At 44.7% G+C, this 24,946-nt stretch overlaps 2 protein-coding genes across 2 annotated transcripts; one reads left to right on the forward strand and one right to left on the reverse strand.

The window, feature by feature from the left end:
* LOC8056396 lies at positions 11,533-13,087 on the reverse strand. Its single transcript, XM_021458540.1, has one exon. The coding sequence runs from the start codon at positions 12,447-12,449 to the stop codon at positions 11,892-11,894; it is 558 nt and encodes a 185-aa protein (XP_021314215.1). The 5' UTR covers positions 12,450-13,087; the 3' UTR covers positions 11,533-11,891.
* On the forward strand, positions 18,304-24,133 carry LOC110434974 (COBW domain-containing protein 1-like). The gene is made up of 10 exons (XM_021460127.1): positions 18,304-18,715; positions 20,557-20,622; positions 20,841-21,021; positions 21,212-21,408; positions 21,515-21,565; positions 21,643-21,734; positions 22,391-22,533; positions 22,844-22,926; positions 23,071-23,175; positions 23,688-24,133. Exons 1-10 carry the CDS (start codon positions 18,416-18,418, stop codon positions 23,829-23,831), a joined length of 1,362 nt encoding a protein of 453 aa, XP_021315802.1. The 5' UTR covers positions 18,304-18,415; the 3' UTR covers positions 23,832-24,133.

Genomic DNA, 24,946 nt, shown 5'->3' on the forward strand with positions numbered 1-24,946 from the left:
CGTCGGCTTTGCTGCCGCCGGCCGGCCTCTTCTCCGCATTGAACACATGACCGAGACGCTTGGTCAGTGGGTCCTCACTCCTGACAGACCAAAATCCCGCTTTCTGATATAAACAGGCTATATAAAATGCTGTGTTTTCTCCTCTCGTCTCTCTCGCCTTCACGGGCTCCACTCAAAAGCGTCGACTTTAAATCTCCTCCGGTTCAGAGTTAGGCGCTCGAGTTAATCTCATCTTATGCAGTTCTGATCATACGCGCTCGAGTTCATCTGACAGAGTGAATAGATGATCGATGTAACTGAATCGCTTTCGACGCTGCTATGTTCGCTTGAGCTTATCTGCCGAATCTTTCGCAACAAATCAGCGAACATTACTTTCAGTCAGAGCCATTGCAGGGTGTTTATCTCTCCCTTCTTCAGATTAGTTCTCGTTTATGGAGTGCTTGTTTATTAATGTGTCTAGCCGTATACAGCTGGTGCAGTGTGATTGTGTGAATTGCAACGAACAGAAACAACAAAGCTACTGAAATCTTTGCCAAGAGTTCTTTTGTGACAGTGATCCGTGTTATTCTTCTGTTATCGTACTAGAAAAAGCAGAGAGTGGCTCTTGGAGGCCAAATGGGTCATCTTTCGTGATGTATTCTAAAGGACTTAATTTTGAGCAATCTTGACTGATTTTTCCTTCCCTTGTAAATATCCTCTTGATAAGACAAAAAAGAAAATATATGCCCGATATTTGTAACCAGCGGAAAAGCTACTGAGGCCTTGTTTAGTTCACTCCAAAATCCAAAAAGTTTTCAAGATTCTCCGTCACATCAGATTTTACGGCACACGCATGAAGTATTAAATATAGACGAAAACAAAAACTAATTACACAGTTTGTCTGTAAATTGCGAGACGAATCTTTTGATCCTAGTTAGTTCATGATTGGTCAATATTTATCAAATAAAAACAAAAGTGCTACAGTAGCGAAATCCGAAATTTTTTCGGAACTAAACAAGGTCTAACTAGTTTAGCCTTGTCAGATGTACGTACAACACAGTAATAACAACAACAGCAACAAATCTTTTGTCCCAAGCAAGCTAAGTTGGGTAGGCCTATCAGATGTATATACCATCTTATAAAAAATAATGTTTGTACCATGTTTTGTGAAATTGTTCGGCCTTGTTTACTTTCAAATTTTTTTGCAAAATAGGAATAGTAGCACTTTCGTTTGTATTTGATAAATATTGTCCAATTATAGACTAACTAGGCTCAAAAGATTCGTCTCGTCAATTCCGATCAAACTGTGCAATTAGTTTTTATTTTTATCTATATTTAATACTTCATGCATACGTCTAAAGATTTGATGTGACGGGGAATCTGAAAAATTTTGCAAAATTTTTGGAGAACTAAACAAGGCCTAACAAAAACAAACAGTTGATATCGACCAGCTACAGATAACTAAGGGCCATGCAAGCGGTCGCCTTCTGTCGGTGAAAACCAAAGACCATCATCATGTGAAAAAATCTCACAAGGACTCAAGGAGCACCGAGTCGCATTTTCTATTTTTACTACCGAATTGACTGATGAGCGTTAACTAATTTTTGGTCCTAGTATTTGCAGATCACGCATACAGAAGCTGGTTTCATCTGGAAAACCAACTGACCTTTCGGCACGGAGAATATCCCCGATAAGGCCTTGTTTGGATGTAGTCGGATTCATATTAATCCACATGTATTGAGGTGGATTGGAGTGGAATTTGAACTAAATTCCACACTAATCCACACCAACACACATGGATTGAAGTGAATCCGGTAACATCCAAACAAGATCTAAAAGTAATTTTCACACAGCTGTGCCTGGAGAAACTGTCAAGGAATTTGCTAGCGTCGCTGTCCACCAGTGTTTGTTTGTTCTGATCCAGGCTCAAGATGTTGCCATCAGGTTAATTTGGCTTCACGTGGAAGCGTGTCTTGGCCGGCTGGGCTAAGCAGCAAAGTCTCTGGAACGATTAGCTGGCCATTAATATGGCAATGTCATCTTCATCTTTGCCTTGAGTATTTTTTTTCAGATAAAAAATAACACACAAAAGAAAAACATTGCTTTGGATAAGCCTTTGGAAGTGACATACGGAGTATATATGCAATAAAGCTGTCGTTGTCTGGATGAAAGGTAGGTATTGCCCTCTTCAGCAGTGGGTAACTGAGGGAGGAAAAAAACTGAGTGTTGGGTTGCTTTGGGTTGCTCTAAGTTGAGGGTGAAAGATGGTGACCTAACAAATGGCATGCAACACTAGTGTTCTTCTCCATTGCCAAGATTATTCTTCTCTATTGTCAAACTCGGCTTGCTTCCTTTTCTTAAATGATATGACAGCGCTCCAGCTAACCTTTTTTTTAAAAAAATAATAAATTCACTGGATTGGTATGATTGTTTGATCACCAGCAGATACATGCATAGTACTGATGTAAAGGTGAATTTGATCGACCCAGCAGTTACTGTGTACAACAAGTATGGGTGTCTGCCTTACCATTTCTATGGAACAGAAAGGCAGAATAGCCATTTTAGTCACTCAACTATTACTCAAGGCTCAATTTCATCCCTGAACTTTCAAAACGTCCGTTTTAGTCATCAAACTCTACTATTATACTCAATTTCATCCTAGAACTATGAACATGATCGTTTTAATCCTCAAACTTAGTATTTTGAGCTCAATTTTATTTAAAAACTATCAAAGTGTATTTTATTATGTAAACTTTTATTTTTAACTCAACTTTGTCTATGTTGTACATGGAACGCTGCATTATTGCACATGATTAGCTCCAACACCACCAGCAATTGAAGATAGAAAAATAATATTTATCTAAAAACTCTTTCTTGGCCATTCATAATTCCAAGCTGTTATTTTAGTATTACCTTATAATTGTACCATTTATATATATCCAACCAAATTTATATTTGTGGAAGCAATTATAGTTGCATCGAACACTATTTATTCTTCAACAATACATGGATATATTGAAATAATAGCAGATCTATAATTTTGATAATTTATGGATGAAATTGTGCCAAAAATATAATGTTTTCTTTTCAAATAGACAAAATTGAGTTCAAAATAGAAGTTAAATGCACTTTGATAGTTTATGGATGAAACTGAGCTTAAATGCAAAATTTATGGACTGAAACAATCATCTTCATAATTGTAGGATGAAATTGAGCCTAAAACTAAAGTTTGAGGACCTAAATGGCCGTTTTAAAAATTTAGGGATGAAACTGAGCCTGGAGTAATAGTTGAGGGACCATGGTTATTGTGCCGTTCAGAAACACTTGTTATAGTATACACAAAGTTTGGTGATGGAATTGTTAAGAAATAAATTAAGAAAATCCTTGTGATTTAGGGGAGGTCAAACCAAGCAAGCAGATTGATGAGATTAGTGGTTGATGGTCCAGTCATCCTTATCATGCTACAAGAGAACTTTGACTTGCAACTAGTGGATTAAGTTTCTCTCCCTTATATTATACCAGGCAATATATATATAGTACATGTACATGTACTAAGAAAGAGAACCACATGTCTTAGTCATGCATGGAAGTGTATTTTTCTGACTGACGCTAAGATTCCGTGATGTTAACTTGTTAATAATATTTGAATAAACATCAAGGCGTGGAATTATGCTCTATGCTCTACCTACTCGTCCAGGGCGCCTAAAAAAGTCGTTATTGACAAAAAATGAACATTTATTAAAGAAAACGAATATTTGTTATTTATAAAAACGCGGGTTGAAGTTTTTAAATTCATTGAGGCTCCTAACAACTTGGTATTGAGAAAAGTAAACTACTCATCAAAATAGAAAAAAAAGAAAGGTTAATCACTTATCGGCATAATGTGAGGAGAAGAAACCCCAAACAAAAACATTAGAGGGGCAGTAATGCCGATCAATGTGAGGGTAACTCCCTCTTAACTTTATCCGTCGTAAATTCTGGTGGTTTTAGTTTTGTTCTAAAGTAAAAGTGTATTTATTTAATCACCAAAACGGATTCGTTAAATTAACAGTGATACTATATATCTTGATGGTGTATTTATTTGGTATATTATTGTATAGTGCGTTAGTAAATTTTTAAATAAACTTCCTCTATATTAACTAAAGAAAAATGACTTTATACTTGGATGTGGAGAAAGTATTAATTAGCTTTTGAAGGTGCATGAATCAGTGGGTGTTTGCGTTGCGTGCGTGATTCCCCCACATGGGATGTGTGTGTCTTCCTTCCTTCCTCCTCTGGATGGCGGACACCATACAATCATATGTCTGTATTTATATTATCTTGTCAGATCGAGTAGGACGATCAGAAGATGAAGGATTCCACGTAATGTGGGATCGTGCGTGCGTGCGTGCACAGTGCACTTGCGGAAAATAACAAAATGGTTAGGCGCAGCTCCTACACGAAAGGAAGGCGTTCTGAGTCACGGCCGATGCAGCTGGCCGCTGGGCAAATGCAGAAACGTCGGCGTCACAGCCACAGCCCACAGGCAAAAGACAAATGCGGTTGTACGGTTTTTGGTTGCCAAGCCCACATGCTTGCATTGCATTTGAACTGAAGCCGAGAAAGTCACTTCACTTGTGCGTTTCACTGATCAAGCAAGGCAAGGGCGATTTCCAAATAAGGCTTTGTTTAGTTCCATCTAAAAACAAAAAAAAATCAATATTTCACATCACATCGAATCTTGTGACACGTATTAAATATAGATAAAAATAATAAGTAATTATATAATTTACTTGTAATTTGTGAGATGATTTTTTTAATTCTAATTAATTCATAATTAGACAAAAATTATCAAATACAGATAAAAGTGCTATAATATCTAAAAAAATTCACCCTAAACAAGGCCTAAAATATAGAGTACGTACGTATATTATTTCCAAGCTTTCTGAATGATGGTCGTCATCATCGTGTCGCTTTCCGGTAGGAGGAGAGGGTGGTGCTCTGCTTCGGGCTACTGACAGACAGGAAAGAAACCTCCCGGACGGAAAGCAGCATTTCATTTCGAGAACGAAAAAGGATAAAGAAATATTCATTAATTTGTAGCAAAACAACTTTTCGGTCCCGATATGGTTCCTCCACTACGTGGTCTGATGCGATCATGCATCAGCGCACATCTTCTCTGTGTCAGCTTGTGTGCATATACTTTTCTGACGGGACTCGTCTCTGACTCTCTGCATTATATTAGTGGTATGTCCTGTACGTTACTACTAATCTCTTCCAGTGCTATTTTATTGGTCGATGGAGATCAGTTTAAAGTTTCTTAGCCTGTAGTAGGCGTTCAAGCGAGTGAGCTTAAACGACACGCTTAAGCAAGTTCCAGGTCCCGTTTGGTTCCTCTTGCTAAATTTTAGCTAGCTAAAATTATTTTAGCTACTCTTAGGTGATTAATAGAACTAAACTATTTTAGCTCTTTTTAGTCAATGTGTTTAGAACTTCTACCTAAAGTTTAGCTAGCTAAAATTTACTAAGGGACCAAACGGAGCCGAAGGAAAACGGCCAGTGAAACCGGTCCCCATTCGTTGTCGTTCCGTGCCCGCACAACGGAACGGACAGTGACACGAAATTACGTGTGAAATTTCGCCGAGCTAAATCCTAGGATCCTTATTTGTTTATTTGTTTGGCTGATAAAATATAGCAGAAAATATTGTGAGCTGATCTGCTGAATGGATAGATTCAGGTTAAATTTACATTTTTCCCGTGAAGTTGAACAAACCTTTCTACGCCATATATTTGTTCTTTGAAATTTTACAAAGGGTCCTTGCTTCGCTCTCCAGTCCCACCGCGTGGTACAACCACAGGTGCTTCGGGCCTTTTTGACACGCACGAACAGGAGAACGCAAGGCAAGCCACGGCTCAGCTAGACGCAGTCGCACGGTCGCACCGCCTGGTCTCGCGTCGCGTCGCGTATAAAAGCAGCCGCCCATGCCCCGGCGACGGCCACCCGAAGTACTCCAGAACAAGCACACCAGGAAGGAACCACCATGGCCTCCGCACCCTGCTCTACCTCCTCCGCTGCCAGAGTCCTGAGATCCTCCGCCGCAGCCGCCGGTACCAAGAAGATGACGTGCCTCTGCTCGCCGACGAACCACCCGGGGTCGTTCCGCTGCAGCCGGCACCGGAACGGTCCGGCATCGGCGGGCGGCGGTGGCAGCGAGGCGGTGCACGGCGCCAGCAGCAGGGGCGGCAGTGGCACTGGCACCGGCAGGGCGGCCAAGGGGCGGTCCGTGCGCGCGCTGCTGCTCCAGAGGATCGGCGGCGGCCCGGGCGAGTTTGGTCGCCGCCGCCGCCGCCGCCGCGGGGTCGCGGACTTCCAGCCGCGGCCGTCCAGGCTGCGTCTCATGAACCTCTGACGCCGGCCGGCCTGCTTGGAAGCTGGATCGCAGCTGCTCCTGTCCTGCGAGTGCTGATGGTGCGCCACTATTTCGCGCGTACGCATCGATTCGACGACGCTAGATTATTGTACTATTGCTAGCAATAAAGAACAAAAAAAAACACTTATTAATACTGTACTCGTAGCCTGCCAAATCTGGAACAGTGTATTTGTGAGGAAGTCGATGCAAGCTGATTCAGGAATTGTTTAGATGGTGTTCATGTTCATGGCTATTGGTTGGAATTGAGGCTACCATAATTTTCACTTGAGGATTTCGTTTTTTTTTTCAAGAAACAAAGTACTCCTATGAGTACTCCTATGAGTACGTTATAATTTACAAAGCATCTTTTTCCACCTTTATTTTGGGAGGGTGCGTGCGTGGATTGGTGTGTTGCGGTGTGGACGTGCATGTTCACAGGACGCCCATGAGAGGTATCCGAAAGCAACGTTCTTTATGTGTGCGTGTCGAATTACGCGCATGTGAGCTGCTTACTCTTTACTCCCTACTACTACTATTCGTCCCACCCCCATGGCATGAAGTTTCGAGATGATCTTGCATTCTTGCTCAGTTGTCACCCCCATGTGCATAAGCTTTCTCTGCATATCTTCTAACCATAAACCATGGCTTGATACTAATGGTCCTGTTTAAAAGATTTTTATCTAAATAAACTGTACAATTAATTATTTTTTATCTATATTTAATGTTTTATACATATGTCTAAATATTTGACGTGACGAGAAATCTTGAAATTTTTTGAAACTAAACAAAGCATTATATACAAAGTGTGCGTATATATATGTTTTCATCTATCATTCGGTCCCCTACTTTGGAAAATAAAATTGCGTACCGCCTCATTGTGCAACACGTACTACTACACTACCGGAGTACTTGTGGACTAAGTTCCTTCTTAACGAAGAAATTAACGGTGCCCGGTTAATTAAGAATTTAAGAGATGGTTCGGCATCTTCTTCCTCTCGACAAGGACAAAGCCCTTGTTTAGTTACAAAATATTTGGCAAAATGAGTACAGTACACTTTCGTTTGTATTTGACAAATATTGTTTAATTATAAATTAACTAGGTTTAAAAATTCGTTTCGCAAACTACAGACAAACTGTATAATTAGTTTTTTTGTTTATGTTTAATACTCCATATATGTGCTATAAGATTCAATGTGATGAAGAATTAAAAAAAATACAAAATTTTTTAGGAAGTAAACAAGACCTAATGTAAAGGGGATCGCGAGTTCGCGTAGGAAAAAGAAAAAGGAACCTTCTCGCAAACAAATGCTCAGACACGGGCTTGTTTAGTTCCGAAATGAAAAGTTTTCGGCCATCGTAGCACTTTTGTTTGTTTATAATAAATATTGTCTAATTATGGATTAACTATGGTTAAAAGATTCGTCTCGTAATTTACAGTCAAACTGTGTAATTAGTTTTTATTTTCATCTGTCGCATGTGACGGAGAATTTTGAAAACTGCGATGCCGATACGTGGCAGGAGATGCAGGATCCGAATCTGCTTATGTGAGAGCGCACCGGAGCGCGTGTGCGTGACACTGGCACACAACTCACAGCTTTGCCCATTGCGATAACAAATCTCGGGTGCGGGCGCCGGGTGAGATCCGACCTAGATCTGCGTCATAGACGAACTGACTTGAATTTAATTCAATTTATGAAAATAATATCACTGTTTATTAAGACAAATGTATTACAGAAATGTATTCTTTGATAAACTATAATAATACTCCGTCCTAACTATAAGACATTTAAACTTTTTCTACATATATTTAACATGGTGTGTATATAAGTACATAGCAAAAAAAGGCATGTATCTATTAAATCCAAAATAACTTATAATTTAGAATAGAGGCTTACTTATTACAAAAAAAAAAGTTAAACTTAAGGTTGTTGGAAACTTTGAATGGACACTGAATGGAGTTTCTTTACAGAGAGAACACTCCCCTTGATTGATTTGATATTTAAGCAAAAACAATACTACATTCATCCTAAGATAAATTAATTCTTAGAGTTGTCTTAAATCAAACTTTCTGTTATCAAATTATAAAGTGAAATTTATATAACTATATGAGCCCACCAAGAAGATATATTTTATGGTGTATCCTAACAATACTAATTAGTGTCATAAACATTTATATTTTTTTCTATAAATCAGTTAAACTTATTAAAGAAAAGTTTAACTTAAAACAACTTTATGGATTGATTTGGGACAGAAGGAGTAGGTTTACAAAGATAGTTTTCACAACAAAATGTCAACTTATATGAAATTTTATTTATATATTGATGACCAAAGCCTTTCTTTATATAAAATTCAATTGAAACGGATTTATATTTGTGACCATAGGAATGAGTTAGTTAGTTCATTAAATTGGTTTTCCTCAAATCCCTTTCACGGATTTGCTATCCAACATCCCGCGCCACGGCACCAGGGATAAAGATTGAAAAATACTTGTTAGGAAAATTAATTCATGGACCTTCCTGATCGTGAGTCCTGTATCGTCGTCCAACAATTCCTCTCAAGCTAGTAAATTGCCAAGGAAGTAGTAGCTGTGTCATGTGCTTTAGAATGTACTACCTCTATTGTTGGTGACGTTTTAGCGACAGCCTACGGTGACGGTTCTCTCTTTTAAGAAATGTTTTTTAATAAAATCATAAAATTATAAAAATATTGCCGTTTTTTGAATAAAATTATAAAATCATACAGTTACGGTTAGTGCTGAATTCTTCACATGCTGTACTGTGCTTCCTTGCCCTTGCACCATTGTCCTCGAACCCGTTTTAACCTCATCAGCATCTTTTTTTTTTGGCGTTCGAAGCCGGAAGGTTAGGACAAAAAAAAAATTGTAAACGTCGTTTACCCTGCCTACAGGGTTAAACCATGCTTGGGATTTCTAGAGGGACATGCATGTTTCCATCTCTAGAAGGCCCACATTTTAAAAGTGATGGATCAAGTAAATTCTTCTTCGGATGCTGTACGTCCATGCACCAATTATTGTTCTCGAATCTCGAACTCCTTTGATCTCATCAGCATCTCTGTTTTGTGCGTTTGAAGCCGGAGGATTAGACCAAGAACGTCATTACTCTGCCTAGAGGGGTAGTAACCCATACTACGATCGATTGTAGGTCAATCCTGATAATAGTACTTCTCGTGTTCTTGTAAGTCCGCGACCTGGGCCTGAGGGAAACGGACTTTGTCGCCGCAACGACGACTCCTGTTCCATTTCCTATCTAAAAATGTCTTGCTTGTTGACGCAATCATGCCTAATGCCTTCACGGTCACATGCCAAACTTTGGCCTGGGTGGTGATGCACTGTAGCTGGTGCTTATCCGACGGCGATGGATGATCACTAGCATTTCCAACCCGAAAGACATGTAGTAACGTCGAGTTCGTTCGAAAACAAAAGCCTGCCCAACTCTTGGAACGAACCTGATATGCATGTACAGGAGCCATCATAACCACGGCATGCCTCTTAACTATGATCTCGCCAAACATCGTAGCACGGCACGTCGGCACGCACAGCGACCCCCACCACGCGCACATGGAGGTTGCCCGCTGCGGCGTCGCGCACGGCGGCAGGCGAAGCAAGCACTCGTGGTGGCAGGGCGGCGGTGGCGGCGCCACGCGCGCTCGGCGGCGGCATCGCACGTGTCCGCGGCACCGATCGGGGAGCGCGGTTTGCCTCCGGCGCAGACCGTTTACGTGGTTCTTTTTGGCGATCTCTTCGCGGTCGGTCTCGCTCGTCCCGACACCTTGGAAGCTGCAGATGCGATGCGACGCCGACGCGAACGCGATTGAGCGCCTGCGGAACTGCTGCTCCGTGCCCTGGACGGACCGGGCTCTGTGCTCAGCGCCCAAGTCAGAGGGGACGACGAGTCGGTACGATCTCGTCTGCCCTCCAGGCCCCGGCAAGCAATTTACGTACGTGTTGCCGGTACGTTTCTGCGGCGGTTATAACTGTTGTGTTCGGTTCCGTGTCATGGCTCGGCGGGCGTCAGGTGCCGAGTCCATGTCCGGGCAGCGATCAGGTCCAAGCTGGGAGAGCGGGACGGGGGCATGGGGTGATGGGGGCTCCCTCCGGGCAGGTTGTTATCGAGCTGCTGGACTAGTTCTCCGTTCCGACGGGTCAAGCGTTGAATTCGAGCGCCTGGGGCCTTGTTTAGTTTTCCAAAAATTTTGCAAAATTTTTCAGATTCTCAGTCACATCGAATCTTTAGACGTATGCATGAAGTATTAAATATAGATAAAAATAAAAACTAAATTGCACAGTTTGGTCGGAATTGACGAGACGAATCTTTTGAGCCTAGTTAGTCTATGATTAGATAATATTTGTCAAATACAAACGAAATTGCTATAATGCTCATTTTGCCAAAAATTTTGGAACTAAACAAGGCCTTGATGGAGCGACGCGGACGTTCCGGGAGAAGAATTCTTCGGCTAATCCGGTCCGGCCGTTAGATATTCCGCGCCTTTTTTTTTTAATTGAGGGGATACCACTGACAGTGGTAGCAGCAGTGAATAGTCAGCTGCTCCTACACTCCAGAGCGGCAGCCCCGGGTTTAGTGCACGAGTTGAGTTGCCTGGTTTGTCTGCGTTGAAGATTTGCAGCGATTCATATGGATGATAGAGCGGAGATTTCTATGTCATCTCATCTCCACAGTTCAACGGGCAAGTGACGAGCAGCTAAACAAGTCTCATCTCTGTAATTTTAACTTGTTATTATGCACGGTCGTTAACTGATTCCAGGTGAAGGAACAGGAACAGGCTTCTTTAACTGATACAGTAAGTGTTGCTCTGCCTAACCAACAAACCAGCATCATCAAGAACAAGAGAGCGCCGGTGAGCGAAGCGCCTAGCTGTGCTCGTGCCGTTGTGTGCCGTGCCGCCCACCGTATCCCCGTGGGAAGCCCACGGAATGGAAGCCTCCACACCCTGCCTGCCTGCCCGCCCGCCCGCCGACCCTGCTGGCACGGGCCACGGGGGCCGAGCGGCATGACGGCGGACGCGACTAGCCGGCGTCACCCGTACTCAACGACGAGCCCCAAGCTTATCCAGACGGACGCGGACCCAACAACAACCAGAGAGAGGCTGGGAGAGGGAGGACAGGGGGTTGATCCGGACAGAATCATGAGTGGCCTCCACAGTTGGGGCAAAATCCAGTTGTCTCCATTCCTCGGTCATGTTTATCCATCCAAGAAAATTCATCCAAAGCGGGTACTCGCAGCTCATCGGCTGGAATTCTATGTACACAAGAAAGCCTTTTTTTTCATGGATGAGGATCCATCCATGGATCAGGCTCCCAAAACTAGTCCTGATCCACTGCCAGCGCTCCAATAATAAGCTCCAAGCTCTTCTGTTCTTACTCACTTTCAGTCTGAGAGAGTTACAGCAAGAGAGATTTCTTTCTTCCTCCTGTTTTTACTACTGCTATAGTGCTATACTGTTACTAGTGCTAGTCCTACGAATACGATGACATGTCGGCGGGGTTTATTGATGGTGGCCGTTGTCGCCGGGGCGGTCGCCGGCGAAGGAGACGTCGGAGAGGCGGCTGGGTCGGGGCCGGGCGCCGCCGACGCGACGGCGGTGCTGCGACTGCTGCGCGGCGGGGGAGGGTCGGACGGTGGCCGCGAGCGCGCGGCGCGCGCACTCGCCGCCTTCCACGGCGCCGATCCGCACCAGCGCGCTGCCCATCCGCCTGCCCGCGCTCAGCCGGCTGGTGGTCGGGGCCGGGCCCGCCCCGCCAGGGGAAGGCGGGGAGCTCGGCTTGCCGTGTCCGTGCCCGTGGACGCCGTGGGAGCCCGCCGACGCCGGCTTGACGCGCTCCTTGTGCAGGCTGCAGCGGAACGAGCCCGGGTGGTTGGTCGGCGAGCACATGCAGGTCCGCCGGCTCCTCGACGACGACGAGACGCTGACGGACTGCCCGGGCGGTGGCCGCGCGCGGGCGCCGGCGCCGGGGAGCGAGACGCGCGTGGACGAAGCGGAGCGGTAGTGCGCGGCCGAGAGGACTGGGCCGCTCGGCCTCCTGGTGGTTGCTGCAGTCGCCATGGAGAGATCGCAGGTAGGCAGGCGAGCGAATTGGACGGTTGGAGCTCCGAATTGGGCGCGGGGAGTGAGAGTTGTGGTGTCCTGCTCTGCTGGTGGTTTCGTTTGGGCAAACTGAGGGGAGAGCGGGGCAGAGGCTATTTATAAGGGTTGGTTGGGGGCAGTTTGGTAACTCCAACCAGTGGTTTGGGTTTGGATTTGGGTTAGGTTGAGCTAACTGTGGTTAGGAGGTGAAAGCGGTGGGCGCCATCGGGGGCGGCTGGCCGGTGGGACCCGCCGGCAGCACACCGGAATGCTTGCTTTGGCCTGGTCCCGGATTCGATCGAGGTAGGGTACCGACCACTATGGTGTGTAAGGCAGCGTAAAAAACTCGTAACTCGCTCGATTCGTTCGTTAATAGCTCGATTTGAGTTCGACTCGTTTTATAATAAGTTAGCTTGTTTTATAATGAGCTAGCTCACGAGCCAGTCAATTATTATGCTAGTAACTAAAATTAGCTCGGCTATATGTCTAAATATTTCTTAGTAGCTCGACCTAGCCCATTCGTAAATTCCTAACTTTATTCGTCAATGGATAATGCTTAAACTGTATGAGTATGACTATCATGTAGTCACAGTCGTGGTCATAGTGGGCTGGCTGGACAAAACTCTAGTTTGTTTATTGAATTGTTAAAGCAAAAGGTACTTTATTTAAAAAGTACTTTATTTAGTTCATTTTAAGTATGCATGTGATGCATTTGTTGCTCAATTGTTTTTATAAATTTATAGTCTTTTTGTACTATGTTTTTATGATTTGACTCGCGAGCCAAACGAGCTGCTTAAGCTCACTGACGAGCCGAGCCAAACAAGCCTTTTAGCTCGTTAGTATAACGAGCCAGCTCGATATCCAGCCCGTGTGGAGCCCCCACGCAAGAGATTCTAGGATTTTATTCATGCCGAGCTTCTCGAGAATCTGTGCTTGCATTTTTGGAGCGCCCGTGTGTGTTCACCACCGAGCTTCTCGAGAATCTGTGCCTGCATTTTTTTTTTTTTTGGAGAAACGGGGTCGCAGCTTTTTCCTCTCGCAGATTCTTGTGTGATCTCTGTTTTTTTTTGTGTGTGTGTGTGTGTGTGTGTGAAGATATGCGGGTCTGAATTGTGCGTTCTAAAGTCGTGGTGAATTTTCTCAGTTTGCATTTAGGTGATGTCTGAAATTAGTCATGTAGCGCAGTAATCCGTTTGAGCAGAAGGAGAAGAAACGGTCCTTTTGAAACCGTACTGGTTTGGGATTAATTATGTGCGCATGTGGGTGTTCCACTTTCAGCTTGGATTTCACTCAACCAAGCCTCCGCATTCCAGTGTGCAGAGCCCACCGGTTCTTTCGTTACAAATGCCAAGCCTTCTGTTCCGGAGGGAGCACACAGAAACAGAAAGCACGAAAGCAACCGGAGAACAACAATCAGCAACGTTAGCATGGGCAGGCAGCCAGGCTGGCAGGCTGCCAAGCTCTGATCCGAATCCGACGTGACGCGCGAACGAACGACCGACCGACCGACCAGGAGAGGAGACGTCCGGTCCGGCGGCCCCGCGGCTGCATCGACGGAGCCCGCCGCCCATAGGATTCATCCGATTCCGCTTGTCTGTGTGAGGTGTGAGTGTGATGAGAGCAGCTGCCTGGCGCGGATAGGTGCATCACCTTCGCCTTGTTGGCTGGCCCACTGGCATGTGGCATGGCACGGGACCGGACCCGCCGGCCACTCCCACTGGCCCGCCGAGCGACGGGCGATGGTATCTGTCGCCGCCATGACATTGACGGCGAAGCTGGCCAGCTTTTGGTTGGAGAAGGGTGAGACGTTGCTGTATCCGCTTCAGGTCAGGATGTGTGGGCATGGATGCAGTCCGTGTGAAGGAAGCGTGGCGCTCGCTTTCGGCGACAAGCACCACACAACAGAACAGAACAGAACAGAACACAGGCGTCGCATGATCGCTAGCTCCTATCCTGGCTGGGCTGGGGCTGGCTTTGCGCGGAGACATTTGTGATGATGGTACGTACGTGGTGTCTGGGTCGCTTTGTCCGGCGACGTGCACGTCTCTGTCCGTGTTTCCTTTCCTCGTGGCTAATCCTTTCGATTTGTTTGTAGTAAGTAATCCCATCGTATATCGTTTCCTTGCCGTCTGTACTGTAACAAGCTCTGTTGATCCTCGCCTGCCGGCCAGCGCCACCAATACCTGCGGATATAGGGTATGGCAACTACACACGCGTCGCTAGCGGGGCGGGCCACGCCGGCACAGCACGGGCACGCGCGAGACGACGACGACGACGACGACGACGGAGAGCACATGCAAGTATGCAACCCATGACGGCGCGCGCGGACGTGCGCAGGCCCGGCGGCGCAACGGCTCCGTGGCGTGCGCGCGTGGCAGAATGGGACGACGGCGCGGAGGGCTGGCCGTGGGCGCGCCGGAGCACAGGCCGCGTCGAGGACAGCGGTAGCATGGGCACTGCCACTCCTGCCTAGTAGGAGTATTTTACTGTTCGGCTGCAGCAGGTTTGGCGTTTGGATTTGGGACACACCTTTGGTGCCCAAGTATCGTTAGCTGCTACCTGCTGCAACTGATCCTGCATTGTGGATCTGGGACACACGCCTCTCTCGTGCCCGTTTGGATTTGAGTATATTGTTAAGCACTAACCACACCTGCATACTATACTGATTGGTAACACTATTATTAGGGCTTATTATAAAGGGTGCCGTGAATGTAGCTCGAACCCACGAACTGATCGATTGGTGAGCTAGCGAGGGGACTAATGAAACCGGCTGCTGCTTGCTTTTTTATTTGTGCGCATCATAGCTGTGGATCCGCAATCATATGGCGTTCTGTCTTGTACCTTGAATTAACGGGGGGGCTTTTGGATTGTTGTATGTACTCAGGATTGGGGACACATGCTTCCGTTAGTTTAATCCTTGTGGCTAGCCTTAGAATCGATCACAAGGCTAGAACCTATCAGCCCGTGGAAAAAAAAAAGAATACATCCTGGCAACGTGCCCGTATCTGTCGCCGTTTCCCCCGTCCATTTTGGCCAATCCTTTCGTCTTGTATATATTGATCATTTGTGTAGGAATCTGTTGATCCTCGCCAATGCCAGCACCACTGATACGATACGCCGGCGCGGTATGAACGACAGATCTTTTCGCGCCTTTTCCGTGGGCATAATGGCCGGCCGGGGCCGGGGCCAGCGTGACCACACGCGTCGGCCGCAGTGCCGGACCACGCCGCCACGGCAACGGCCCGCGGAGACACAGCAACAGCACCCATGCGGACGCAGGCCCGTCGCCTCATCCACGGGTATCGGCGCGCAACGGCTCGTCATGCGGCGATGCGCGGCGCGGCGTGCTGGCGTGGCAGTATAGGACGAGGGCGTGGGGGCTGCGTGGCGGCTAGCCGTGGGCCGTGGGCACCTCCACTCCCCCGGCGCATTTGCGGGGGACAAGGCCGGCGTGGACAGCGCATGGGCGCTGCTATTTTACTGCTCGCCTGTAGCGGCATGCCGTCTAGATTTGGGGACACCTCTCGTGCACGTCTATCATTACCTGCCGCGCCTGCAATGACAGTTGATTATACTACGTTAGCTATACCCCTATACTGCATATTCTTTGGGGTTTGTTTAGAGGGTGTTGCGCATGTATATGTAGCTCGAATCTACGAACTGATTAGTGAGCGACTAATGAAATCGGCTACTTTTTATATATTGGCGCAGGGCTAGCTAGCTGTGTCTGTGTGGATCTGCAATCATGTGGCGTTCTGTCTGTATGTTGAATTTGTGCGGGTTTTGTATTGGTGTACTCAGGACTGGGGACACATGCTACCACTAGCTAATCGGTCGAGCGTGATTGCGTCCAGCTCGGACAGTAGTGTTTGTTTCATTGTTTGTCTATATATACTGATTGATCCTAACTACTGTTATATTAAGCTCACGTTTCAGCTGAATCAATGCGTGCCTGCCTGCCAAGTATAGTCGTGATACGAGAATCGTATCAGCCAGCGTAGCGCTATGTCTACGGGAATCCTGTCAGATCCTGTACGTTTATACCGTGCGTCGTACGTGCCTGCCGCGTGCGCCAATCCTTCTTGCTAGCTAGCCGGCCGGCCGCGGCGCCGGCCGTTTGCTTGGTGGACAGATTGCGTAGACAGTATGCGCGTCAGTCGTTGTCGTGCGAAACTGGAGAGAAAAACTACTACTGTACTATACGTAGCTCCCATTTATGACTTGCCGCTTTTGCAACATAACGTACTGCGACCTTTCACGATGACTCGTCGTCGTCGGTGACACGGCGAACGAATAATCGCAGTGACAAGCACGCCTCCGCCCATGCAGTCGCGCCACACGTACCCGGCCCCGTACGTGGCGCGAGACCTGAAGTTTCCACGGCGTGCCGGTGCAGGTGCAGGTGCAGGTGCAGGCGTCGTCAAGCTGGTCGGCGAGGCAGACGACGGTCGGTCGCGCGCGTCGAGTTTTTCCGTGCCCGGGTCACCGTGGCCCAACCGAACCACGTCGAAAAGGACGGTCCGCTCCGGCTCCGCCTCCGCCGCAGCCACCCCCGCTCGCCACTTGTTCTCGCACTCCAGTTCCTTCGCTGCAGCAAACATATATGCCGACCCCCCCTTTTTTGACAAGGATGCCGACCCCATACAACAATGTTAGTACCTGGCAAAAATATTTGAACAAAAAAAAACCCAAAAAACTCGTATTTCAAAAGTGGGTCTCAACAGGCCAGCAGCTCGAGGGTGTGCGCCAGGCGGCCAGGGGCACAGTCGTGAGGCTGGCCGAGGCGCAAGCGCAACGGCAGCTGGTTTTACCTTTCCCCGTTCATCGTGCCGGTTTCAGCTAAACTTGAGGTTAAATTAACCAGGTAACTAGATTCATACGTAGTTTTATTTATTTACCATTTGCATCGGTCGTATCACTGTTTAGTATTTTATGAAATTCATTCACTTTGCTCTAGATAAGACGACGGCGACATCTGATTTTATTCGAGATCCGGTTCCCAGATGATCACTCTGCCTCTGCGTCTCTCTCACATTGATGTCGTCCGCGTACGTACATGGTGAAAACAACAACTACTATACTACTAGTTATTTTCAGTGAAAAAAAAAGGAGAGAGTCGCGGTTTAGTTACGACCGACGACATTATTCACAGCGTGAGCAGCGACGGGCCGGTACGGTGCAAGGAAACATCCCGGTAGCTGTCACTCAGATTACAATATCCGCCATGAGGATGTGTAAATTTATTTCGTCCAAACCGAGGACACCAGGTGGCAGCGACAGTAACCTGCAGGCGACAGGGACGTAAAATTATCCTCAGATCGTAGATCACAAAGCTGATTGAGTGGGTAAAACAAAAACTGCAATCACTGAAAGCCTGACACCGTGCCTGGCGATGGTTTTTTTCTCTGGTGTCTGGCACTAGTCAACAGTTGATCTACAAGAGGGAAATCGCTTCAAAATAGTGCGAAATTATTGTGTTTTCTACTTCTTCTCGCCTTCTTTCAAAGCACAGGTTTGAAATTTGAGATGAAGCAATTGCCCTAGATCAGACATTCAGACAACCACCTGCGTGTTCAGTAGTTGCAGATGCCATGCAGACCTCACTGGCGGCCCATTTATGTAGCCCAGAACGAGGAACGGACCAAAGAAGAAGGAGCTTTCCCAGGCCCAGCGCAAGAGAGCCCACTGGCGTGGGACCAATTAAGCCCACATATGAAAACCAGAGGGGATGGTGAGATACGCCTTTACTACCCGGCCCAACAGAGCCCACCCGCGCGTGTGCCGCGCCTCGCCGAGATAATTCCAGCACGCTGCGCCCAAGCTGAGCGGGCGCTTCTTCCTCCACTGGTCTTGGTTTTCGGTCCGTGCCGGCCGCAAATATCCACTTGCTTCTCTCCTCTCTGTGTCTCGGGCTCTCACCCTCCTCGCACACTCACACGCGCACCATGGCGGCGCTCTGCTCCGCCTCCCCAGCCATCTCCGCGGCGGCGTCCCTCGGGTCGCCTGCGCGCCGGGTCGCGTCCCTCCTCCGCCTGCGCCTCCGCACCGCCTCGTGCTCCTACTCCCTCGCTTCGGCACCGCGGGCGGCGGCGGCGGGGGTGCCGTCGTGGCGAGCGCGCCGGCGGTTCGTGGCGTCCGCGGCTTCCACCACGGATGCGGAGGAGTGCTCTGGGGTGGAGACGCTCATCCCGCCCGACAATCGCATCCCCGCCACAATCATCACCGGCTTCCTCGGTTCCGGCAAGGTCTGGGCCCTAAATAAACTCAGTACTACCATTCGTTTGTGTGCGCGGTTGTGAAAGTCCATGTGTTGCTAGACTTACGCTCAAAACGATTAGCTAAGTTAGCATTAAGCACTGTTACTTATAGTTATAGCCAGGTGATGGTTCGGTTTGGACTAGAAACGCGGGTACCTCCCCTTGCGATTGGGCCAGTGGCAATAAGAATGAGAGTGAGGTTTTGATTGCTACTCGCAAGTGCAACACTATGTGTTCCTTGCCACTTACACTGCTGAATTTGATTGATTCTGGTGCAGATAGTATCTATATTAACATAAGTCACAGCATTTTTTTTTGGCAGAAGAACAGATCAGCCTATTAGTTACTTGTTGCCATAAACTGCTCTTCATATCGGCCATATGTCATTGATCAAAATCAAAATTATACTAACACATTAAGTATTGTAAACATTAGATTTCAAAATTCAATTATCCAGAGACGAAGTAAAAAAAAGTAAAGATAATTGTACTTTAGCGTGATAGCATGCAATCATTGATTCAAGTAGTTTGACGGCTTCCATATGTTCGGTCGGATAGAAGCAGTTTCTCCTTTAGTAAAGTCTATATCGTAGATTGTTGAGGAGCTCTATTGATCCAAACTTTTGATTGAGTTCCTAATCAACCTACTTGATATTGGTAAATGGTAATGTAACTGGTTCTGTGGCTATCATATATCAAAAGCTGGTTTTAACCTTTATCTACACCGAAGGATGCATCCTTTCTGAAAGTGAACTGTAGCTATTATTTACACCAAAAGATTTGTCAATCTTCAAAATGACTAGTCAGTAGCTTGGGACATCAGCTTATGTCAAAATAGGAAAAATAATATGCCACTAAATTAAGAAAGGACAGGAGAATACAAACAAAAAGGTTGACACAGTATAGTCATTACTTGGATCTTATTCCAGATGACCTATTGAAGTAGCACAATGACACGGCCACCTGAAGTCTAGATGGTTCGGAGCATGTTGTCGAGGGAGTCCAAAACCTTTTTTAGAAGCCACCCAGTTTATGTCCAAGTCAAAAGATTTGTAGTGATCTTACACAAAAGGAATTTTTTTAATAAATATGTTTGTATCCATGAATAACCTTGAACCAGATCAGAATATCTGCAAATCATAAGTGAACCTTGCTGCCTCTCCTGCAGCCCTGCCATTGATACCCCGAATGCCTCTGCACTGTCTACGATCATTCCTGTCCGATTAGGAGAAAATGGATTGTAAATTAGATTAGTACCTGTGGTGTTCAGGTCACTTTTTTTAATGGGGTCCACCTCTTGCTCTTGCCTATTCTTTCGCGGATGTTTGACTGGAATTTGAAACTGAAAGGGCATGAGAGATGAGACCCCAAGTGATGCGAAAAAAGACAAGAGACACAAGGAGTCCTCTGAAATTTTCTGCAAGCAAAAGGACCTGACAATGGAGGCATGCTAAACTGCTGGATCCAGTCACAGCCAGATCCAATGGTAGAGAATTCAGGGCGACGTGGCCCAATAGTATGCCAGAGCTTCAACTTCGGATTCGAAAATGTAGAAATACTAGGATGGGGTGCTTATTTTTTTCCTTTTGATCAAGTGACATGCAAAACTTAGAGATACTATTGTTCTAATCAAGCTAGAAATTTAGTCCTCTTTCTGGGGCTTTACTACATGTATTGGCATATTACAGTATGACTGATTTCATAGCTTGGACATTTGACAGTCACTTATATTCTGCTGAAGGCACAGAATGTTACCTTGCTTATTTCAACTGGATGACTTGTATAAGTTGTATTGGCACTGTATATTTAGTTGTTTTTTTTTCTTTGCAGACAACTTTACTGAATCACATCTTGACTGCTCACCATGGAAAGCGAATTGCTGTTATTGAAAATGAGGTATGCTCATATTAATCATTTTTGTCAGCGAAATGACCTATATCATTCAGTAATTCAATTATATTAGTTTGTATCTGACCAACAGTTATTATTTTTTCATTCCTGATTCCTGAACACAAGCTTAGTTTGCCAAATGCAGAAAATTATCTTAATTTTACGTAGTTCATGATCTATTAATCACTTAGGTATACCTTTTACTGTCATTGTTCACATTGCAGTTTGGAGAAGTAGACATTGATGGTTCATTAGTCGCTGCACAAACTGCTGGAGCTGAGGACATAATGATGCTAAATAATGGCTGCCTTTGCTGCACGGTGCGTGGCGATTTAGTCCGTATGATTGGTGAATTGGTGAACAAGAAGAAGGGGAAGTTTGATCATATTGTTATTGAAACCACAGGTAAAGAATTTGTTAGTTTATTGTTCAAACTGCAGATTGCCGCCATAATTAGGAGAAGATCTCACATTAATTTTTTGATCTGTATAAATTTTGAGCAGAAAGCAATGTGAATCATGAAAAGTTTGGTTACCTTGGTTGTCCATGGATCGCATAATCATTGCTCTCCCATTCTCTTTATCTATTTTTTCAGGTCTAGCAAATCCAGCACCCATTATACAGACATTCTATGCAGAGGATGTAGTTTTTAATGATGTCAAGCTGGATGGTGTTGTCACTTTAGTTGATGCAAAGCATGCTAGACTTCATTTGGATGAAGTAAAGCCCAAGGGTATAGTCAACGAAGCAGTTCAGCAAATTGCCTATGCTGACAGAATTATAGTTAACAAGGTTATGGTCCTCTAATCAATGTTCGGTGATTTAAGTACACTGTTTTCTGTAATTTGGGTCCTTGTTGGTAGCACATATAGATCTAACCCCTGTTACTTCACTGCAGGTTGATCTGGTCAATGAACCTGAAGTTTCGTCCTTGGTTGAGCGTATAAGGGTTAGTGTTGCATATTCATTTTGCTCTTTCATTACCATTTGTTTGTACTTTTTAATATTCTCCTTTTCTGAATACAGGGTATCAATCGCATGGCTAATTTGAAGCGAGCTGAGTATGGTAAAGTTGATTTGGATTATGTTCTTGGAATTGGAGGATTTGATCTGGAGAGGTTCCTTTCTTTCATCTTATTTTTTACTGTTTTATGTGTTGGCATTTTATATCCTTGCTAAATGAACATTTTGGGCTATGTGCCCTTCCAGCCTAGTCCCAGTCATTTACTTTAGAGAAGGGGAGAGAGAATTAATATAGAAACCCATAATGAAATAATGTGAGTTGTTGAAGCATAATGAGATCATAACTGTGGCCTTGTTTAGTTAGCGAAATGAAAAGTTTTCGGTCACTGTAGCACTTTCGTTTGTTTGTGGTAAATATTATCCAATTATGGACTAATTATGATCAAAAGATTCGTCTCGTGATTTACAGTCAAACTGTGTAATTAGTTTTTGTTTTCGTCTATATTTAATGCTTCATGCATGTGTCGCAAGATTTGATGTGACGGGGAATCTTGAAAACTTTTTGGTTTTTGGGGTGAACTAAACAAGGCCTGTGCTTAAAGTTGAACTTAGTTGCCGCGGTATGGAGTCTTCAGCAGCTAGCATTGGGAGAGCAAAACTATTTTAAAACTAACGTACATTTAGCCATAGAATCAGTACCATCTCATTAAAGATTTTTTTTAAAAAAAAAACAATGAAATTTTGTATTCTGGCAGTTCTTACAATTACTAGTTTAATACTGTGGGGATAAAGGAAATCATTCTGTTTACAGGATTGAGAGTGCTGTTGCTGAGAAGTCACATGAAGACCACGCAGAACATGACCATGACCACCACCATCATGAGCATGAGCATGAACACGACCATCACCATGATCATGACCATCATCACCATCATGATCATGATCATGGACATGGTAAGCCTTGATGTTGGAACATTATTGTGGCATGACCTGACTGACATGGTAGTATCAAACTCTTGATTCTCTATGATCAGTAGCACTCACTTGTACCAGCAGTTAGGAATGACGTGTGCATAACCATTACTGAGCAAAAAATATAAGAGAACATTTTGACACAAATTATCCTTATGAAGTGTACATCTATGCCCCAATTGAAAAGCTTGTCTTGTCTTTAATCTTGTATATGTAAATGTTCTCTTATCACTGATTTAATAGTCGCAAGTATGAAGATAAGTAAACTCTATGCTGCCCCCTTTTTTTGTAGATCATCATGCACATGATCACACTCATGATCCTGGTGTTTCTTCTGTGAGCATTGTTTGCGAAGGGGAGATGGATCTTGAAAAGGCCAGTCTTGAAACTATTCCTCATCTCTTGCTATATTTGTCAATTGATAAAATGAATATTGAGATGTCTAAATACCAAAATCCTTTTGTAGTGTTGGATACGGAGTTACTTATATTGATGGCAATTTGAAATGCACTCATGCAGGCTGACTTTTGGTTGGGGAACCTACTTCTGGAACACAGTGAGGATATATACAGGATGAAGGGACTACTTTCTGTCAGTGGAATGCCACAGCGATTTGTCTTTCAGGTTTGTGTTAACTAATGCCACAATTTTATCTTGTTATTGGTGTAATACGCCTACAGTTGTGGCATCTAGCACACCAAAATCAATTTATGTGGACCATAAAAAAAATCAAATTATGTGTATTTAGTAATGTGAAAAGGCATTATACATAATGTATCACATTTAGATGTTTTATTGTTGGTAGGAAGAATTGAATTTTTATTTTGGAAAGCAAAACAGTTTTTTCCTTTCATAATCCTGCATGCCATTTCTATTATCTTCCATGATTCCATTCAATCCTGCCAGTGTTTGCAACTCCACACCTGTCCTGAGCATCATCCCTTTATATCTTCGTTTGCTTGGCAGATTATCTGAATTTCTTCAAATTTACAACTAACCTAAAGCAAGCTTTTTTTTTTATTCTTGTCGGTTACCGTTTAACTTGGACAGATATTTTAATATTATACCAAAATTTCTCAGGCTGGCATTGATAAGCCATATGAACCTGAATTGCTTGTTTGTTTTTGCATGGCTAGGGAGTGCATGACATTTTCCAGGGATCTCCTGAGAGAATGTGGGAGCCAAATGAACCTCGCATCAACAAGATTGTCTTCATCGGCAGGAACCTCAATAAAGAAGAGCTGGAGAAGGGGTTCAAGGATTGCCTACTGAAGAAATAGACTGATTCCAGGATACAGACGGGATGGATCTCCAGCTTCATGATTTTGAGCTTTGTGGCTGCAGAACTTATCCTCGATAACTGACATGACATGGAACGCAAGATGTATCGAATCGATAGCATTATTGCAACCTTGCATCCTCACGAAACAACAGCAGTAGTCTATCATAGTGTCATTGCACGGTGTTGCATGTAACCAATAGAGATTGTAGACTGTCTTTGTCTTTGTGATTCAGGAAAATCATATCACATGGTATAATATATACTGTCGTACGTGTTAGCAACCGAGAGTCGTTCAAAATTCACATTCGGCCTCGGTCGGTATATGGGATTGATTCCCGGTCTCACCGCTTCTTTGATAATAATTCTAACTAGACTGGAACCGTTCCAGGTCAGGGATAATTCTTAACTAGTACAAATTATCGAAGAGACCGATCAGCTGGGAATCAATTCCTTGCAAACGAACGAGGCCTTCGCGGTTATCTCAGATTGATTCCCAGTCGAATGCTTTGCTTCACGAATTTGTACCACGTAGGAACAGTTCCAGGCCCGAAACAACCTAACGATGTCTGATCTATATCTTACAATTGCTTGTCTACCCCCTCCGTCCTAGAATGATAAGTCCATTTTGAATATCTCTCATAATCATTGTTTTAAATGGCAAGCTAAGGTTAAGGTGTTTAACGTTTTATCAACCGTTATTATCAAAGCTATATTAGACTATAACGGCAAAATTATGCATGAACGCAAATAGGGACACTCTGTCTCAAAAAGCTATAACAGGCTATAGCGACAACTATAGCGAGCTATTTAAAACCATGCTCATAATATATTGTCATTTGCTAAGGAATTCTAGAGGTACTTTGATTACACAATCTATCTATTGATACATGTTTTATATCCTAATTGACTATTTTTTGTTAATATTTATTTATTTTACTTTTCCCTGGTATCATGTATGCTTATCAGTCCGGGACATATTTTGTTTGTGGGATGCAATTTCGAGTGGAACTAGAAAAACGACTATATTCCGAGCAGGATAGGCAGATCGCAGTTGGGCCGGCCCAACAAAACGACTAAAAAGAGGGCAGGGACCTACAGTATTATAAGCCCAAA

The sequence above is a fragment of the Sorghum bicolor genome, chromosome 4, assembly GCF_000003195.3.
Source record: "Sorghum bicolor cultivar BTx623 chromosome 4, Sorghum_bicolor_NCBIv3, whole genome shotgun sequence".
NCBI classification, from domain to species: domain Eukaryota; kingdom Viridiplantae; phylum Streptophyta; class Magnoliopsida; order Poales; family Poaceae; genus Sorghum; species Sorghum bicolor.

What these genes read in the sequence shown, in the direction of transcription:
- LOC8056396 (XM_021458540.1), bottom strand. Translation starts at nt 12,449, where the DNA reads ATGGCGACTGCAGCAACCACCAGGAGGCCGAGCGGCCCAGTCCTCTCG.
- LOC110434974 (XM_021460127.1), top strand. Translation starts at nt 18,416, where the DNA reads ATGGCGGCGCTCTGCTCCGCCTCCCCAGCCATCTCCGCGGCGGCGTCC. An exon ending in GCTTCCTCGGTTCCGGCAAG is followed by an intron (nt 18,716 to 20,556) that starts GTCTGGGCCCTA and finishes TTTTCTTTGCAG; the next exon opens with ACAACTTTACTGAATCACAT. An exon ending in TGATCATGATCATGGACATG is followed by an intron (nt 22,534 to 22,843) that starts GTAAGCCTTGAT and finishes CTTTTTTTGTAG; the next exon opens with ATCATCATGCACATGATCAC.